Below are 21,034 nucleotides of genomic sequence, written 5' to 3'. Positions count from 1 at the left end.
GGCACGGATAACCATCCTATTTCTTTTTTTTTTTGTCTTTTGTCCTTTTAGGGCCACACCTGCAGCATATGGAGGTTCCCAGGCCAGGGGTCTAATGGGAGCTGTTGCTGTCAAGCCTACATCAGAGCCACAGCAATGCCAGATCCGAGCCGTGTCTGCAACCTACACCACAGCTCATGGCAACGCCAGATCCTTAGTCCACTGAGTGAGGCCAGGGATCAAACCTGCAACCTCATTGTTCCTAATCAGATTTCGTTTCTGCTGCACCACGATGGGAACTCCCCATCCTATTTCTTTAGCTTGAATTTTCATATAGCATTTTTTAAATGGGCTATTGCTAAACTGTAGTCTTCCCCTAAATTAAATATTTCCCGTTAGTTAAATATGAAATATTCTCTATTTCTGTGCAGAACCCCACACATGAAAGATCTCATTATTTACTGTGAACTATTAGGTCCTTGTCTCTTAACTCATGCACTAAGTACTGCTGTTTAAGTGCCAGTTAACCTAGAGAGGCTGGACATAAGAAAGGCTGTCGCTTTGTATGATAGATGGATAACATCCGTTATGCGCAGTTATTAGGAAACTGAATCTTCTGAAAAATCTGTACACTTTGCAGATACACATAAACATCCTACAACTCCGGGGTACAGATGCATTAGGGTTCCCACACTTTAGCTCTCAATGTGCAAAAAGTATGCGACAGAACGTACTGACTCATCACATACACTTATGCCAAGAAATCAAAGTTGAAGCTACAAGTTCTCAATCACAGTCAAAAACTTCAGAGGATTTTTTTTTTTTTTTGTAGGCAGGTGCCTGTTTCTTTTTGGTATAGGTGTGTGCATATGTCCTGAATAAAAGGAATAACATATCCGACGATAAACAGCAGAGACAATTTTAACCATTCTTCAAAGAGAGCCAATACTCTTAGGGCTATTACTACTTTCAATTCCAACATCAAACCAAGACTTGTTTTACTTTTTCCATGCTGTGTTCACCCCTGCAAACATCCAAGAAACATACTTCTCAGAAAAGCTTAGCAAGAGACCACTCACAGAAATCCTGATGGGGGCCAAGAGATCTTATTTGTGTTCCTTGCATTTTAAATCGTCACTTTCATAAACATTCTTCTGTCTACCACAAGCTAGAAAGCCACATTTTGGCAACCTCCCCTTGAAATTAAAATTTTTTTGGTGAATGCTAGATGGAGAAGGACCAGCCTGGAGAGCAGATTCACACCTTGGCCCGGGGCCATCCTGGCATGAAATGCTGCTCTTCAATTCTCCAGTGCTCAGAGGTGCAAATCTATTGCATGTTCCCCTAGCCACTAGGAGGTCCTGTCTAGAAATGGCATGGGGATTCCAGAGGCTTTCTCAGGAAAGAGACTCGAGACTGGATTTGCACCAAATATTCTCTTTAACTCTCCAGGGTTGAGTTGTGGGTACTCTATTTAGTTTGGGAAAGATTTCTTTTTATGAAGACAGCCCAAAGGGCTAACAGATGTACCTAATGACAATGGGGGCTGGCCATTGCTGAAGCTGGAGTACACAATTGGTGCTCAGATGGCAAATCCTGCTTTAACATCAGGCTTTACAAAAGAGTGTGGGAGTTTCCACCAGCACTGATCACACTTGGGGAGACTACTTCTGGACACACTGTATTTATGGCTCTAAGTGAAATGATTCTTTACAGAATGAAGGTCAGCTTCTATGCTTTTACTGGCATTCAGAGGCACTGAAGGTGAATTAAGTATTCTTTAAATTCTACCAGGAGGCTGGCCACGTGGCATGCTTAATATTGCATCTGTGCACTAGTGCCATTTCTGGTATATACTGGAATATTCCAGAAGAGCTTGCCTCCTTTATGGAAATATACAGTGTTTTCTAGGACGGAGTGTATGAGGAAGAGAAAATATCCTATTGGCTAATCTCAAAATATTTATTGCTCTTCAACTTAAGATATATTTAGAGTAGAACTATGCCAAGATCTAGAGATTTGTAAAAAGAAAACAAAAACAAAACAAAACTGAAGACAATCTCCAACAACAATCAAGCAAACAAGACCCCTTCCTCTTAGGAGCACACACTGTACTGCTGAAATAGCCACATATGCAAATAATTAATAATAATGGCTGCCATTTGTTGCAAACTCCATCAAGCTCTATTCTGTATCTTAACTAAATCTAATCCTTTAACTAGCCCAGTGAACTAGTTGCTGCTGTTATCCCTGTGCATAGATAAGGAAAGAGAAGGGTCAAGTGACTGGTTCAAAGTCACAGAACTGGTAAAGAGTTGAGCTGTAATTCAAACCCAGGCTGTCTGGCTCAAGAATCCAAGCTATTTACTAACAGCTTCTCCAAATAAAGTAAAGTGGGGCTCCTATAACCGAGCTCTTTACAAACAAGGGAAACAGGGAAGGTGAAACATAAAACTGGATTCTGAAAAATGAGTATGACAATGGCAGCAGGGCCTTGGAGACAGGAGCGTTCCTCGCAGAGGCAAGAGCAGGGAGGAGGTGCTGGGCGTGGCCAAAGGCAGGTGAGCAGGCCCATGTGACCACCAGGTAAGATGCAGCAGCGGAGGAGATGGAGGGCTAGGTGGTTACCAGACTGTGAAGGCCCTGAGTGCAGGCTAAGGAATGTGGTCCCCTCCTCCTTCCCTTTTTAAAAAATGCAGGGAAGGACATTAATGAGAAAGGCTTTGCTAAGGGAAATGACAGAATTACACTTGCAGGGATGCAGAAAAAGAAAAGGAAGTATGATGGACAAACTGGGAGTTGAGGGACTTATAGGTGTGTCTGCTTGCTTGCTTCTTTCGGAGCGTCCCAAGAGAGGTAAGGCAATGAGCTCATGATCTAAAGAAGGCACCATACTCTAGGGCAGAAGATAGCTTTGCAAGCCAGCTCTGATCTGTGGGTGGTCTTTTCTTTTTTTTTCTTCTTTTTTCTTTTCATGGCCACACCCACAACATACGGACATTCCTGGGCTAGAGGTTGAATCTGAGCTGCACCTGCCAGCCTATACCACAGGCTTGGCAAGATCTTATCTGAACTGCATCTGCCACCTACACCACAACTTGCAGCAATGCAGGATCCTTAACCCAGTGAGCGAGGCCAAAGGCTGAACCTGCATCCTCACAGATACTACATTGGGTTCTTAACCTGCCGAGTCACAATGGGAACTCTCATTGGTGGTCTGTCTAAGGTGATGTTTAGAAGGTTCTAAGGCTGCATCCAGGCTCAGGTGAGAAGGGTGTAATCCCCTGGTGATGTCTGCCAGAGGTGCAGAGAGGGGCATACTGGCACAAGTAGGCATGCGTGCTGTCTCTGTTCTGGATGACAGCTACAGAGCCAAGCCTCTTCTTCTGGTCCCCAAGGCTACATTCTATGAAGCTCAACCACCCAAGACCCCTGAGCCTGTGTCTGTCATGCTTTAAGAAGGTTGATTTAATTCTACTCTGCCCTTTGCCAGCACTTAACGGTTCTGAACACCTTCACAATCTGTCTCAAGAGTAATGGCATGTGCCTCAATGATCCAGTTCTGAGAACTCTGAGGACAAGACAAATGAAATGGCACAAGACCCACTGACGAGGACCACTCACCTTCTTTGCTCCTTGCTCCTCTTCCACACCATCTCCTATGACAACATACACCACTTTTCTCCCAAACCTTTGAATTATCCTTTCGAAACAGCTTTCCTTTCCTAGTGAACAAAAGTAAATCATAAAAAATGTAAAGTTAATGTATGTCAGCACTCGAGGGCTTGAATGTTTTATGTAAAATGCTTTCCTCATGCTTCTGATTTCAACTCTTTGTGCAACCTGGGAAAAAAAGTGCTTTTCAATGCCATCTGGGAAGTACATAGAACCACCAGATACAGCAAAGATGGGAAATGAATTACCTGTATGGTGTCCTATGGACAATTTTAGTATTTTTTTTTTCCATAAGACTCATTTATAACAAAGTAGGATCTAGTCAATCTCAGTCCAGCATTTGGTGGAAAAAGAACTGTTCGCAGTAGTATGTTTCTCCCAACAAGCTGAAACTAAACAAAAGCATGCCATTCTGGCAACATGTTTGAACTTAAAAAAATGTTTCATGATCTACTGAACCCTGAAAACAATATTTGATAGAAAGGCTATTGAGAAGGATGGAAAAAAACAAAACAAACAAAAAAAACAAACCCTGAAGGGTTGGTTTTGTTACACCAAGAGAAAGCAAATACTGGACTTAGTTGGTATTTTCGTTTTCAGGTAGGGATGCTATCTGAATTCAAGACCTAATGTGTTTGCATGAAATATTCTTGGAGAACTGTCTTGGAAATAAATGTTGGGTAATTTGGGGCCCTACACAAGAGCGCATGTCTGCCTCACTCAGGCATCTAATATTCAATAAAACACTTTCCTGGAGGAAAAGCGGAATAAAGGTAACCATAGTTTTAGCTACCTATTACCGTTCCCTTCTCAAGACTTAGTTTGGGTCCCTGCAGGAGCTATCAGTACATCCTTGCAGTTAATGCAACTATTGTTATTTCTTCACACAGGAACTCGGGTTCCAAGTCTGGGGCTACCAATAGGGTCATTTTAATGGGCAATGGGACAGTTTATAGTTTTCAAAAGTGAATGGCTGAGTGGGGGTCCTGCACCTCTTTCAAATAAGGATCAGATATACATACGAACAAACTGCTTGTTTGCCTAAACAAATGTCTGCTTTATATTTGTATTTTGCACTAACCCCCTCATTTGCATCTGACAGAATGAAATAGGGCCAGCCTTATTCAAAGGATGTAATTTCAATGCTTCTTTAGTTGCCTACTAACCTATGAAATATTAAATCACTTTAAGAAACAGGATAGTTTGCTCTGCAAAAAATATACAACCAAACATTGCGATGTCAGGAAACTCTCTTGCCCCTCGCATAGAGGGAATTGTTGGTGTGTTTTTGTAAAGTTTCCTTTTCATGGAAAAAAGAAGGTAAACTCAATGTTATTTAAAAGTAAGAGCTGTGATTTTGATAATATTAACTCTTCCAATCCAAGAGCATGGTATGTCTTTCCATCTATTTGTGTCATCTTTGATTTCTTTCCTCAGTGTTTTATAGTTTTCAAGTACAGGTCTTTTGTCTCTTTAGGTAGGTTTACTCCTAGGTATTTTATTCTTTTGGATGTGATGGTAAATGGGATTGCTTCCCTAATTTCTCTTTCTCATCTTTCATTGTTAGTATGTAGAAATGCCATCAATTTCTGTGTATTCATTTTGTATCCTGTGACTTTGCCAAATTCATTGATAAGCTCTAACAGTTTTCTGGTAGAGTCTTTAGGATTCTCTAGGTGATGGCCAAAAAAAAAAAAAAAAAAAAAATTCTCACCTAAATTCTACCTCCTATAGGATTCCTTGTGAATTTGGGGTCATGTTCTCATTTTCCACAATAAGGATTACCAAACAAGCTGACTTTTAGAAGTTAGTTGGAAGTCTTACATGAAATTTTCAATTTTGATGAATCTGTTTTGTCTGAAAGAGTATCACAGCTCTGCTGAATCAGGGCCAGTCATTTCCTCCTCTGACTTTGCCATTTTGTCTATAGGAAAAATTCCTGGGTTTTCTGCGTCGATTCCCAAATTATATCTCATTTCATGGCAAAATTAACAATAACTTATAGGAATTTCAATCCCTACTTTTGTTACTAAAAATATCAGAGAAAAGTGACTCCACCACTGGTTCTGAGATTATTTCTACCACTGCACAGTTTTTAAATCTACTTTTTATTCTATACTGAAAAAATTAAAATCCAGTATTGCAAACAAAATGCTCATTATAGTACTTTCTTGATTGCTACTGTAATTTCCTGTTATCCTCACCTTTTCAAATGATTGGAGATTCAAGTTCAATGTGCATGACCTGTAATATACTACTTGTTCTTTCCTTCTGGGAAGTTAAGAACTATCCCTTGTGTATTATATGCTTATATGGAGTATGTTCCCTCTTTCAATTGCTAATAAACCTTTACCTTGGATCCCTGTTTACAAAACACCATATGACTCCTTTTATGGGTATGGATAGAATGAAAACCTAGAGTGAATGGAAACTGACTGCTATTTTTATATGAGAACATATAACAATTCTAGTTCTATTCGGCTACTAGGAATTCTATTTGATAAACTTTTGTTTTATAAGTATTTTCCAGTATGCTGTTCTTGGCCCTTTTCAGGAGGCATTAGTCATTCTCAAACTCCAACTATTCCGAACTCAACAGGGCTATCTGAATATCCCATAGGTTCTTCAAACTCAACATTGATAAGATCAAACTCTTATTTTTGCCATCAAACTTGATTTCCCCATCAGCTGATAGTGTCACTTCAGACCCAGTTGTCCAAAAGAAACCTGTCAGCCTTCTTCTGAATTAACAACCATTCATCCACCCATTTCAGTCAACATTTATTGAGTACCTACTATGTGATGGGCCCTGTAGCTACAACAATGAATGAGACAGCCAGACTCAACCATCAAGGAGACTGCGAACCAATAACTAATAAGTCATTTGTTGGTGATAATTTAGTACATTCTTTGAAGGAGAAGTAGAAGCCAGATAGAGAGTGATTTTGTTTGCCCCTTTTTCTTTAGCCACAAGCAACCTTCTTCTCACCTACCTACATAACATTCATCTCATTAGGACAACATACAAGGCCACTTATGACTAGACCCAAGTCTACCTTTCCAGTATCAACGTCCCATGAGCATTGCATCTTAGTCACTCAGGATGACTCACAAGGCCCTCAGTAGGGAACACACTTTAATTTCTCTGTCACTTTGCCCTCACAAGCCCATCTGCCTAATAAACTCTTATTTACTCTTCTATACCCAGCTTAAATGTCATGTCTTCCCTTTAGCTTTCACTGACACTTGCCCTCTGCCTCCCTCTGGGTGGGAGTGAATGCTCCCTCACCGAAATGCACATTTGAGCACTTAGTGGAAGGACCTCTTAGCATGTGGAAAGGTGTCAGATGGACCTTGGTCTCAGAGAGATTTACTTTGACCCTTTACTGACTGTAAACTTGAACAGTTTACTTAAGTCTCTGAGCTTTAGTTTCCTCAGTTGTAAAATGGAAAGGTTGTGAAGATTGACTTTAATATGTAAAATGTTTAGTACCGTTCCGGGCATCTAGTAGATATCAATAAATGCTCATTTACATACTACTTTATCACATATAGTTATTTTCATGCCTGCTTCCCCGCTAGATAGTGAATTCCCTAAGAACAAGAGCCATGTCTTCTTTTTGTGCCTACTTTTGTTCTATTTTGTTTTATATTTTAACTAAATTTCACATTAATCTTCTTTCCCCTGTTTCCTCCCTTCAAGAATTTAATTTTTTTTGATCTCCATAACAAAAGTGGGAACTCTGTTGTTTGTACATGTTAAATTAAAGCAAAAAAAAATAGCTCCAGTAATAATAATTCATTATTAGGGTTGTTTCATTTAAGTTATTAATTTCCTTTCCACTTTGTATATCTCTATATAGATTCTTGTTTCTGCTTATAAGATATTTTTGCTGATGTTGCCTAAAAAAATACAAATTAGATTATCTAGAAGTCATGATAAGTTGACTACAGCGAGGTTTTAATGCATAGTTTTTTTTTTTTTTTTTTTTTTTTTTCTTCTGTCTTTTTTAGGGCTGCACCCATGGTGCATGGAGGTTGCAAGGCTAGAGGTTGAATTGGAGCTATAGCCGCTGGCCTACACCAGAGTGACAGCAATGCTGGATCCTTAACCCACTGAGCAAGGCCAGGAATCAAACCTGTGTCCTCATGGATACTAGTCAGATTCATTTCCACTGAGCCATGATGGGAACTCCTAATGCATAGGTTTTAATGTTAGCAAGTAAAGTACAATTTTCTGAGTTTGACTACATGGATTATGCTTTATATTCCTCTTGATGTCTAAAGCCAACTTTGAAAAAAAATTTGGCTAAATCATTCTAGTTTTCTAACATTTAGCATTTTGGGGAAAAAAACAAGTCCTATTTATTGCTTTTCATTTTTACTAGCCTGAAAGCAAAGGGTTGATTTTTCAATAAATAAATGAATTAAAAAGAAGCAGCTCACCTATTTTAGTTGCACTGTAAATATTTTCTATTGGAAATACAATTCCTAATCCATAAAGCAGGACTTTTGCCAATGCTGGGATCAGCTGAGTAGTTGTTACTAAAATATTAACACAGTTTGTCCTATGAGAAAAGAAAAGGAAAAAAAATTGAAAAAGAAATCTCCAAAATGAACAGGCAAAATGCATTTTCAGCAGAGGTGCTACAAAGTGACTTGGTGAGAACTTACCGGGAGTGGATGAGCGTGAGTGCTTTCAGGGCCAGTGTCAACCACGAGTCGGTGAGGGCTTCAATCTCAGCCCTCAGCTGCAACCAGGCTTCCCTCTTGGCCGGACCAAGCAACCCTGTGGATTTGAAAGCACATGAACTACTTCCTTAGTAATGTGTCTCTTCAACTTTATAAATAGTAAACATTTAAAACTACTCCAACACCACCCTCAAGCTTTCTAGTATACTAAGTAATTTTCACATGTTTTCATTCGAGAACTGTTTAGTACTGTAAGGAACACCTACTGGTTTTGCATTCCTAGCATCCCTTCTAGTTTCAGAATTCATCCTTCCATTTTGGGGAGCCTACTTGTTCCCATTCCTCCAACTATGGAGTCTAGGCAGAGCTGATCCTACCTTCTCTTCTGGCTCCCAAAGTCGGTGTCTGACCTTGGCCTGACCAGTTCTGCATTGGAACCCTGGCTGAATCTACTTAGGGAAGATATTTTTCTATCCCATGGAGATGCAAGACTGGTAGATTACAAGCCTGGATCTAATGGTGGTCACCTCTGCCACCTTTTGGGAGGAAATGACCTCAAATAACTCCTACCAAAAGGGAAGCACAGGCCAGAGATTACTGATGGCATTATCCGAGCATCTGGATTTAGCTCTGCCAGAAACCAACACCACCCCTAAATGTTTCATTAAATCAATGTATTCCTTTCCATGCTAAAGCCATTTTGAACCATAATCCAAAGATCCAAACTCATTCAAGCATCTTCTCAGTCGAAGAAGCCTTACAGTTCATCTCAAGTCCTTTATTTAGGCAAGAGGTCAAGAAACTTACTCCAGGTCATACCACAACTTAGCAATGGAGCCAGGACTAGACTAGGTGGACCAGGGCAACTGGCTCTAGCCTAATATTTCTGGCACTCAATCACTGATTAGATGAAACCTCCCAAAAATGCTACTGTGTCCAAAAACGTAGGATGTAAAAGTATGTGGTACTTTAAGCATGTCGGGACTGTTCTTAACTAACCCTGTGAGATACCGTTGATAGTTACTTGCCTCCAACATTATTTTTGTAGGTATTGTAGATCTCTTTTACTCGTCTGTAGCGGAAGGCCAACTTTCTCATCCAGTCTACACCGCCCCGCACACCAGTTGCCAAGCATAAATTAGCGCTGGTTGCTGCAGCAGGAAAGCCATCTGTTCCAAAGTTATATGTGCTATTTAGATGCAAGAGAAGTCCAAAGTTAACCAAAGAGAAAGTTCATCTTAAGGAGCTCAGCAATTAAACTAAAACATGGAGCCATCACGTTCCCTTCGAGGGCTCACCTTAGGTCTTGTCCATTGTCATCCGAAGAGACATCATCTATATGAACTTGGTCACATTCCTAAAGTGCAATTAAAATGATACATGTTAATTCTCAAAAAAGCATCTATGTTTTGAGGGGAAACCACACACAGCTATTAAAAAAAAAAATCCCAAACATAGTAATTGGAGTGTTTTCCAACCACGTCAATCAGTAGGTGGCAGTCTTGTTAAATTGACATTTTTACCTACTTCAACATAAGACACGAGCCATGTCATTAAGGACTACTGTTATTCAGCTTCAGAAAACACATTTTTGTGTTTAGAAAGGAAAGTGATTGAGAACAATTAGCATATGTGTTCCATAAACCTCAGATACCTGAAGACATTGTGCTGCTCGGAGCTGATTCAGTCAATGCCGAAGCATAACTGAAACCAGACATTTCGGTAAATCTAACATGCTAGAAAAATTAAACCTGATGCTAACTGCCAATGAAATTATGACCTCTGATTGCTGTTCAGCCACACACCAACACAGCCTGGGGCCAGCATGCAGAGGAGCCCAGACCAGAAAATCTGTTACTGGTTTGCCATTGATTTGAGAGATGCGTGTTTTATTCTGTGTGTATGTGTGTGTGTGTGTGTGTGTGTGTGTGTGTGTGTGTAGGAAAAAAGCATAGGAGACTTCACAACCTAAACAAAAATAATCAACACATGAGGGTTTTTTTTGGTTTGTTTTTTGCTGTTTCACTATTATTACATACTCATTTTAAACACTGGATTTATGAGTTGATCTTAGAATAATGTGATGTGAACAGACCTGATTTTTAAATCCCAAACCACGTGTAAACTGCTTAGAATAGGAAGTGTAATCGTAGGCCAAAGCTCAGTTGGACAAGTTCATGTTCATGCACCTGCTAACATAGAAGCACCCCTACATCTTACTGCCGTGTCCCCAGCCCCTAGCATCCTTATGGGCAGAGCAGACACTCAATAACCATGTGTTGAACAAAAGAAGACATACTTATTTGGAGACAGACAAGGTCTCTAGTCGAGAAACAAGTAACACTTGGCATGCTTTAATGCTTTGGTCACGACTCTCCTCTTTGTGGTCAGCCTCCAAATACCCCAGAGGCTTTTAATTTATTTCCATTAAAAGTTTTAATTAAAAAATATTAAAAGAAATTTGCAGGCGGGCATCCTGCATTTTCAAAGGTCTTTGGAATAAAGTTCTAGTCATCTTTCCTATAGATTCAATTTTACAGAATCTAGCCTATCCCTCTAGTGCCTGACTTGTAACAAAAATGCCATAGGTAAAGCACCACCATCACAGAAGGTATATTTTTTTATGTTGCTGGTTCCTTCTGAATACATTCTTTTCTCTGCAAGGAAGAGAGCAGGAGAGAGAAGTGGAAAGAAACTCAAACCAGCTGTTGCTTAACAGAATTAAAATCATGACCCCCCAACCCCTTCTCTAAAGCATCTATTTTCCAGGCAGCCCTCTCCCAGCAAGCAGCAAGTTCCAAGGAGGAAAAGACTTTGACCTTGTAACCCTCCCCTGCTCTCCTGAGGTCCATAACCCCAGATAAGAAAAAAGGAATAACGTCTCGGAGGCCAAGCAGGCCGACTGTGAATTTAACATTTCAAAAACAGGTCATTCCTGCAGAACGTATTGGAGAACTTCTCAGCGTTATTAATCGAATTGTAATTGGGACGAGGAATGCTAGTTGTGTTGTTTTTTTTCAACCGCGCACTCATTCTGGGGTTCAAGAGGTACTAAATCATGAGTTTCTACAATCTAGCCATATCGCTAGCCAGAAATGCAAACACTGTGTTGTCGGTAAAAGACGCTTTTAGGGTGAGTTACAAACAAATGCACAAAAGGTGTACTCTCCCCGAACACCCCCCCCCCACCCCCGCCGCTGCTCCCCAAAAGCCACAGTGCTGCAGTGGACAAAATTTTTCTCTCTTGGGAGAAAGAACAGAGAGGAGGAGGAAGCAGAGGAATTAGAGGAGGAAAAGATGTGCTGAAAAGGATTGAATTTGAGGAATCAACACGGACCTTAGGTTACTTGGTTAACTCAAGGGGTGGGAAGAATTCTTTGGAAAACAGGGTGTTAAGAGGTTTTTCTTAAGCTAATGCAGTTGTAAATCTCCATTACTAACAGGACGCCCGTTTATCTTCTAATGACCGCTGATGACTCTCCCATTACTATTGTCTGGCCACTTCCTGTATTTATTTTCTCCTGCCAGCTTTGGTTAAGACTTTTTGTTCCCAGGCCGAGGCCCTCATTTGAAGTATTGTTCCATCTCTTGGTGCGCTCTAATTAAGTGTCAACAGCTTCCAGCTTTTTGACCTGCAGATAAAACCCAAGTCACTTCACAGTGGTTTGACGAAAGCGAAGTGTGGTGTGGTGGCCACAGGAGAATCTTGCTCTTGAGCAGAATTCTTGGAGAAGGATTTTTAATGAAAATAGCCTTACAAAAAGGGCGCAATCGGCACTTTTAGGAATGAAAAGTCATTAATCTGTCTATATAAAATGTGTTTTTGGAGTGGCCACTTGTTTTACTTCATAAGAGACAAGTACTAGGTTGTCCAAACTTCTCATAAGATACACACTAAAGATGCATCACGGCGAAGTCCTGTATGAATTTCCAAATAATGGTATTGGTGTCTTGGGACCTAAGCTGTGTATTTTTTTTTAATTTAATGAGAAACGATAGTATTACTATTTTAATGCTGACCTATTAAAAACTGAATCCCCCAAAGAACGGAGACTATGTAGATACTGAAATACCATTTCGCTTCCCAGCAGAGAATGCATGAACTTGTGCTGTGTGTTCACTCTCAAATTAGAAAGTGAGCTCCCTACATTCTGATATCCTGAAATCACCTCCTCCAGGGGGATAAGACTCCGTTTCTCCCACTTTTCCGAAGCCATCTTGCTTTGTGTTTGCCTTCCTAAGAAGAGCCTAATTTTGGGTTTTCAGTTCTGCTTTCTGCATCTGGTTTCCAAATTGGTTATAAACCCAGACAATTAGGGAACTGAGGGAGGGGAGCAGAAGGAGGTCTGGACCCACTGAAATGACAGCAACAAAGACTCACTGCAAGAATCTATAGATGTAGAAGATAATAATGGAATCTTTCTATATTGCTGGTGCCAAGTTACATTAAAAACCCAAATTTGATGCCCAGTATACAAAGTGCAGAGCACAGAGAATGCCATGAGAAAATAGGTGTTTTTTCCCAAAAGACTGAATGTACTGAAAATGTACCTTGGAAATAAACTTCCAGAGAGTATGTGATAGGGCTTTAAGGAGTTCAAGTCATTACTGAATCCAAGTTTTTGGGTAGCATCCGCATTGAGGCCACCACTACCGGCTTGAGTGGTTTAATATATTTTACACATTAATCTGTCCTGCTGAGGCTTGAGATGCCTAAGGGACCCCTAATGTGTTTGGGTGTCAGGCCTGGGGCCTCGCTTGGGGCAGAAAGTAGTGATTTCCCAGACTCCTGGGAGACTTTGCACCTAACACCCATCCAAGCTGGCTAAAGGGTGCCTTAGCTTAGAAAGGTGGTCATTTATTTATTCATGTCTCTAGTTATTTGGCTAAGCAGCACCTATGTTCTGGGGACTCTTCTAGATGCTAAACACATACTACTTTACACGAAAATCCTTACCATCTTGGAATTAACATTTTAGTTGGGAAAGAGCCAAACGGGAAAATATGTAAAATGTACAATGATAAGCGCTGAGAAGACAAAATACAGCAGGCAAGGTGAGTAGTCAATGCTGTGGGGGTATCTGGGGAAAGAGCCTGTAGACCAAGGAAAGAACAGGTTCAAAGGAGGTGGGGGGAGGGGAAGCAGGTGACAGTGAGGAGCTGCCTCTGCCTTGGAAATAGCATCAAGTTATCAGTTCCTACCCTCAAGGCACTTAGAGTTTGGCAGGAAAGCCACAAGTTAATTAACTAACTGCACATGCGACACATTAATTACTGTTGTGGTAAATGCTGCAGAACCTCCCTGGACTCCAAAGGAATATCCTTTTTTTGCTAAAGGGTGGAATTCTACTCAGTCCAAGAGGGTCGCAGGGGGTGAAAAACTGAAATGATATTGTGCTCCACCAAGGAGACACAGCCCAGCCTTTGCTTCACTCTGATTTAAAGCAATCAGATAAAGAGACACACGGTGGATGGTGAGAGATGATTCACCATCACTGAAGCTCTGGTAAGAGAAACACAACATAGGTTTTTGATCCTGGATTGTCAATGCTGGCTCTCTCTATTTTTTTTTTTTTTTCTTTTTTTCTTTTCATGGCTGCACCTGCAGCATGTGGAGGTTCCCAGGCTAAGGGTCTAATTGGAGCTGCAGCTGCCGGCCTACGCCACAGCCACACCAGATCTGAACCTCATCTGCAACCTACATCGCACTTGTGGCCATGCTGGATCCTTAATCTACTGCGCAAGGCCAGGGATCAACACCACATCCTCGTGGACACTGTGTCGGATTCTTAACCCACTGAGCCACAACAGGAACTCCTGGTCCTCTATTTTGAATGGTTGTGGGGTGGGGGAAGCACTTTGGGGACACACTGTTCCTCTCTCTAGGAAATATCCCCAGACTTAGGAATGCAAAGAGGCTCTGTGGGGTTAGCGAGCAGGTCCCAGAGGTGAGAGGGAAGGTTCCTGAACAGAGTTTCTTTAACGCACTCTGCCCCCACCCTTGCCCCTCACCACCCAACTACAGATGCAAGAATTGTTGTGGGACTGGAAGGGGACCAAGACGTAAGCAAAATTATTTGTTGTTGGTGACTTTCCAACAGTTCTGCATAAAGGCTCTGTATCAAGTCAATACTACAGAAAGGTATAATTAACATATTTATTTAACCAATTTTCACACTCTCCAACTGTGGCAAAGAGATTCTAAGAGGCCAGTGCTCGGCTACATTAGACTTATCTTCGCTAGGAACATTTCACAATGAATGACCAAATTAAATGTTGCTAAAGCACTGGGCTTCCTGCTCCCATCCGGAGCTGCACCCTTCCCTTTGCAGAAGTTTCAAGCACCAGGAAAACCCCTGACACTTGATCACCAAATTGTCCAATGTTGACACTCCGTATCCACCAAAGAGTGAGTCCCTCCTTCATTCAAGTGATGACAGACGACATCAATAAGAACCATTGCTGACACTTCTGTGCAATTCCTGTGGAGGCAGGCCGGTTTCTCTGCCTCACAGAGCCTCCTGTTTCTTGGTGAGCTCAATTACTGAGAGTTATTTATGTTGAAAACAAACTAGTGTTTAATGATATTACCCGTTTCACAGCCACACATAAACGGAAGACGTGGCCAAGGGGCTAAACTAAGCACTAAGGACGCTACAGGTCTTTGACCCCCGTTCCCTGTTTCCTCCCGGGATCCCCAGATTTCACACAATGCAGGTAACTGCCACCCCATGTGGTGCTGTAACCCAGTGGGACCCTGTGAGGCCTTCCCAGAATGGACCCCAATCCTGTCCTCTGCCTGCCATCTTTTTTTTTTTTTTTTTTGTCTTTTTAGGGCCACACCCAAGGCATATGGAAATTCCCAGGCTGGGGGGTTGAATTGGAGCTGTAGCTGTGGCCTACACCACAGCCATAGCAACAATGGATCCAAGCCACTGGACCACAGCTCCTGGCAACACTGGATCCTTAACCCATTGAACAATACCAGGAATCGAACCTATGCCCTTAAGGATACAAGTTCATTACCACTGGGCTATGGTGGGAATGCATCTACCTGCCTTTTGTCTGTAGAAAACCTTTTGTCAAAGACTCAAGCAGAGAAGTGAGAAATAGAGAAAAAGAAAAATAGTCAAGCAAGACAAAATAATCATAGGTTAGCTATTCAGCAAAGTCAGGGACCTGTAGCTCTTCCTCAAGGACTAGAGAGAATATTCTGAGCCATGTCCTTGAAGCTGGTTTGCAGGTGCTGAAGCCCTCGCCAGTAGAAGTCGTCAACTGTACATGGCCCACAAGCACGTAGACCCCAAACTGGTTGGAACCAGAAGGCTGATGACCCCTGCCTCCCAATTACCTCACCACCCACCAATCAAGAAAACGTCCATGAGCTGATCAGGCCCTGCTCCTTGACATTACAGGACTTCCCACTACCCACTCTAAGCTGGGGGCCGGGGGGGGGGGAGGGCACAGTCCTTGAGGCACCAGCCTGCTGTGTTCCCCCTTTGTCTGGCAACTAAAGCCACTTTTTCTGTTTCCTCCCATGCTGTCTCTGAGTTTCTATTTGGCATCGGTGTACAGAGGTAGCTGATATTTTGGCAACATGGCCATGACCTAGGCCCTTGGTGGTTTGTCAGTTCTGCATTTAGGGGTCCAGTTCCAGCATGAAGCCTCCCTGTCCTCTGCCCTGCTCCCACCTGGGTGGGTCCAGCGTTTGTCACCACGGCCCCTCCCCCAGCCCAGAGCTTGACTGAGTCCTCCAGCCTCCAGTTCGAGCCCCGCCCCTTGTCTCCACCAGGCCTTCAAACAACTGGCTCTTTGGAGGGAGACTGTCCAGAAGGGGAGCCACTGGGTCTTTGCTGGGGTGGAGGATACAGAGTACAGTTGTAGGCAGTGACAAGGTAGGTGCCAGCATGACTTTGACCCAATGTGTCCCAATAGGAGGCTTGAAGCCTGGGAATAGGATTTGGCCCCAGTTGTGGTAGAGCTGAATGGGGGAAGATGGCAACGATCAGATCAGAGAGGCGTGATGCTGAGCCCACAGGTGCTAGCCTGCAAACTCTGTTCTCCCTGACAGGCATCCTCAGATCCACACCACCCACCAAACCAGCAAAGCTGACCCTTGGCCCGTGCTTCATGGAGGAGTGAAATAAGATAAAGTGAGCAAGCTTCCATTCCTACCGGCCCTCAGCTCCCTGACGTCTTGGCATTGGTGGGACTGGATTATGAAATGCTCATGTGCATGGCTGGGGAAAACTGCCAACACATGAAGCAGAGACTACCAGGTCTGCTGTTAGGACCAGGACGAGAGCCACATCAGGTCTGGTCTCACGGCCATGCGGCCAAGGTGCAGTCCCTTTCAGAACTCCGGCTGCACTGTTATTCTGCCTTTTTGGTCCCTTCTGTCATTATTCTTGGCATCACAACTCAAGCTGACCTTTTTTTCTGATCCATCATCATCTCTGGCCTTCCAGGGCTGGCCCACAGACATGTTCTTTTGGACCAAGCCCCAGGAATAACTCTGATTTTGTACAGGGGCTCATATGCAAAATATTAAGTTATGGCAGAATTTTTCTGCAAATATTTATTCTTCTTTGATACCGTAGTGGTTGGCCTTTTCCCCTAAGCCTTTCGCTGGTGCCATAATTATGGAAAAATACACCATACCATTCAAGTTCATTTAGGAAAATTAATAAAAAGAATTAAGACAGTGACAATGGGTCTTATTCCGTGCCAAGCACAGTGACGTCACAGCCAGGGTGCTGTGGCATTATACCTCTGAACCTGACCCTAGAAACATAAACGCCGAGTAAACCTGAAGGCTTTGTATATACAGAGACTCCTCGAAGACTTTGAGGCAGCCTGCGTGTTATGAGAGGGAACAATATAAAAACGTTACAAACACGTCTTTGGAGAAGTTGAGTTACATAAGCCCCAATCCTGCTGACTGAGGCTGTATCTGCTCCATTTTCCAAATTCACCATCAGAAAACTAACACCACACGGCCAACTAATTGTTTCCGTACCTTCCTTTACAAAGTAAAAATGGAAGGAAAAGAGTCATCAGAGAAGGAGCTGTTTTCATTGTGTCTCTACATCAGCGTGTCTACTGAGAGTTGGCCAAGGAACCGATGGCTGGATTCTCTGTCTCTTCCTATCTGTCATCAAACAGGTATAGCCACGGCTCTGACCATCCCACTCCCTAACCAACATGGGTACTTGCTTGGTGGTTGGCAACTACAACTTCATTGGCAAAATCAGGTGAAATGGATCATCCTGGAGATGTGATGTGAATCAGAAGTTCTATGTAAGGGGAGGAGGTGGTGAAGAAAGAAGCTACTCGATGAGAAGATGTGAAAAATCCTGCTTCTACTTCACTGGCATTTAGATTCAGCATGTCAGGCTCTGTGGTTAAGAAATTCTGTCCATAATGGAGTTCCCATCGTGGTGCAGTGGTTAATGAATCCGACTAGGAACCATGAGGTTGCGGCTTTGATCCCTGGCCTTGCTCAGTGGATTAAGGATCTGTCTTTGCTGTGAGCTGTGGTGTAGGTTGCAGACACGGCTTGGATCCCGCGTTGCTGTGGCTGTGGTGTAGGCCTGCGGCTACAGCTCCGATTGGACCCCTAGCCTGGGAACCTCCATATGCCATGAGAAGCAGCCCTAGAAAAGCCAAAAAGACAAAAAAAAAAAAAAAAAAAAGAAATAACAAAGAAATTCTGTCCATACTGTATAGCACAGGGAAGTGTATTCAATATCTTGTAATAACCTATAACAGAATATATACATATTATGTAACTGTATATTATTAGACATTATATATATATAATTGACTCATTTGCTGTACACCTGAATCTAAAACAACACTGTAAATCAACCATACAACTTTATAAGTTGTATACATACACAACTATACATTTTATTTACTTTTACAACTACATATTTTAAATCCTTAAAAACAAAACAAACAAAAACAAAAACGCAAGAAATCCTGGCCATGAGTGAGTAAATTTGCCAAAACTAAGCTTTTACTTGCATATTTTGCTATGTAGAAAGAGGCTGTCCAATCAACATGCTGTATGCCATATTTATACTTAGGATTGGGGAATAATATGTTTGCACTGTGCTTTCTAAAGGTGTGTCGAAACCCTCATTGCACTTGCAAAAAGATGCAACAAAAAGCACCTTATGATCTGCCCATCGCCCTTGCGTTCCCACCACAAGGCTTCCTTGCAAAGGAAAAGGGTGCCGAGTGCCCTGGACTAAGGCACAGGAGAGGAAGAACAAAGGGAGTTTTTGAAATCTGCCTCCTTCTGATTGACAGTTTGGGAAACACGCCTTAAGGAATTAAAATATAGCTGGACAAATTTATCTTTAAATTCCCCCTTTAAAAACATTTACCCAGCATAGAATTAGTGCCAATACGTAAGTCAATATTTAAATGTCCCTCTCTTTCTTGATAGGCATAGGATGATATGACTATAGAAGCCAATAGGGAAAAAAAATAGAATTTCAAATCTCAGAAACTGACTAAGGGGAATTTTAACATCTATTTTTGAGGTTTGGTAACAAGATGCAACTTGCGGTAACACAGCCTGTTTTTAATTATTGTTTCTTACTTAGGAAAACAGTATTTTAATATATTGAATGTTACAGTATCCTGTAGGGATTATCTAAACAAGAGACTTTACTAGAATCATGTTTACATTAGCCAGGAAGCCTAGGTACCTGTATCTGAAACCCAAGGTCTGAATTACAGCAGTTTTAACAAAGGTAAGATATTAGCTATTTCAATCTGATTGTGTTTAGATGAATATTCATAAGACATTTAGAGAACAAAATCTTTGCTGAAAGTACCAAAGAAGGCATATGAAGGCAAAAGATAAAATGCTTAAGCTATATTTTCATACATGTACAAAGTTATAGCAAATATTTAAAATCACTAAATAAAAATTATAGGACTCTCAAGCTTATAAAGACGAAAATGTGACTTTAAGTTTGTAGTATTTCCTTATCATATGAATTCCTTTTTAAATGTGCTCATTAAAATAAGATATCATGCTAGTACTTTAGCATGCCTCTCAAAGAATCCCAAAGGAATTACATGAAGCTAGTTCCTTCTTAGCAAGTGGTGTAGTGTGAATAAATATGTTATGTCAGTTTCACTCTGCATGGAGTTCCTTCTCTCTAATCAGGAATCTGTACCACAGGGTCGTTGAATATATTTGTCTTCATTCACACTCTCAAACTTATTAGGTTGAGGGAAAGAAAGACTTACTTCTTTCTTTCAGAAAGAACTGAAAAGAAGCTTTTAAAGTAAAATGGGCTTATTTAAAATTATTAAACGCTGTGTCCCTAAAAGTACTGGATTCATTTACCTGATAATTATGGCAAATATTACATTTGATTGAATGATATCGACACATACTTTTACTTTTTAAAAAACACGCAGTGAACTAAAAAATACAGAAAATAAAAAGCATACAGGGAATGAGAAGGTATAGAGGGCATACCTAATATCTAATGCTACAAGACCCATCTTTTATTGTTTAAGTTATGTTCTGTGCAAAAGCACAGTATATTTCAATGCATTCTATAGCCCTACCACATGATAATCTATACAAAAAGCTCTGGCTCAAATACACAGCTTCATTTGTAGCTCAGCTAATATAAGAAGATACAGCATTTTACACATTTGCCCAGAAATCAGTGAAAATGTAACCTACCTGCAAATACAAAATAGGGCAGTGCCTTAGTATTTGAGAATATGTCAGATTGTATTATTCAGCTTTTCCTGAAAGTATCGTACATACTTTTAATTGTATCAGGTAATTTAAAATAAAGTAGTGAGATAAAAGATAAAGGCTGACAGAACAAAATAATAACTCAGAGCCTAAATAAGAAGAAACTCAGCGCACATCTAATAGAAATGTCATTTTTTTGGAATGTCGAGTCAGAACTACTCTTACGGATAAGCCTTTGATTTACTGCTGAGCTGATTCTCAATTTTCAATGGGTTTGCCCATCATTTTGCAAACGTAATTTGTCACTGGCCACAGTGTTCTTTGTAACTCCTGTTGCCTTCCTTTTAGATCTATTATTCCTGCTGAGACTGTCTACCGAAGGAGAATTTTTCATAGTGACACCAACTCTAGTCTTGCTGTGAATAATCACATTCTCATAAAAATCATTCTTTTTATTGCAAACTTGCTGCCAGAAGCATGGAAACATACCCAAACCAGGAAACCTTTTATCCTTTTCTGCAATCACTTTCTTTCAACTTTCACTGCCATTTGAAGAAAATGAATTACACACTAATTTATTCATAAAGCATTTAACTAGAAGTTCGCACTCCCACAGAATATTTCTGTTTGGATCACACATAAACCAATGAACTAAAGCTGTCATATGAAACAGGTCATGTTTTAAGACAGCTCTTTTTTTTTTTTTCCAAAACATTTTTTTTTAACTCTAAAATTCAGTATTTGCAACAAATACAAGTTCTCAGTTATGGCCATTCCCTGTCTATGGATTCATCTTTATTGAACTGCAAACCAATACATGAGTACAATTTTCAAAGACATTATTTCAATATAACTGGTTTTTTTAAGTGACTCTTTTTTGCAGACGTAGGGAGTGCAATTTGAAAGTTTAAAAGAGAGCAATGTATTCATTTACCTTGTATCACACACTCA

The 21,034-nt window shown here is 41.1% G+C and overlaps 1 protein-coding gene across 14 annotated transcripts in view; it reads right to left on the bottom strand.

Moving 5' to 3' along the window:
• Positions 1-21,034, bottom strand: part of EYA1 (EYA transcriptional coactivator and phosphatase 1) — a 357,169-nt gene that overhangs the window by 10,312 nt on the left and 325,823 nt on the right. For all 14 annotated transcript variants that reach the window (XM_021089240.1, XM_021089251.1, XM_021089242.1 and 11 more), the window contains 5 exons: positions 9,645-9,703; positions 9,375-9,535; positions 8,329-8,443; positions 8,101-8,222; positions 3,604-3,704 (listed from right to left, as the gene is read on the bottom strand). In XM_021089240.1, coding sequence (XP_020944899.1) covers positions 3,604-3,704; positions 8,101-8,222; positions 8,329-8,443; positions 9,375-9,535; positions 9,645-9,703 — 558 coding nt within the window. The remainder of the gene's footprint in view (positions 1-3,603; positions 3,705-8,100; positions 8,223-8,328; positions 8,444-9,374; positions 9,536-9,644; positions 9,704-21,034) is intronic.

The sequence above is a fragment of the Sus scrofa genome, chromosome 4, assembly GCF_000003025.6.
Source record: "Sus scrofa isolate TJ Tabasco breed Duroc chromosome 4, Sscrofa11.1, whole genome shotgun sequence".
In the NCBI taxonomy this organism is placed as follows: domain Eukaryota; kingdom Metazoa; phylum Chordata; class Mammalia; order Artiodactyla; family Suidae; genus Sus; species Sus scrofa.
This window is presented reverse-complemented; position numbering and strand designations above follow the sequence as displayed.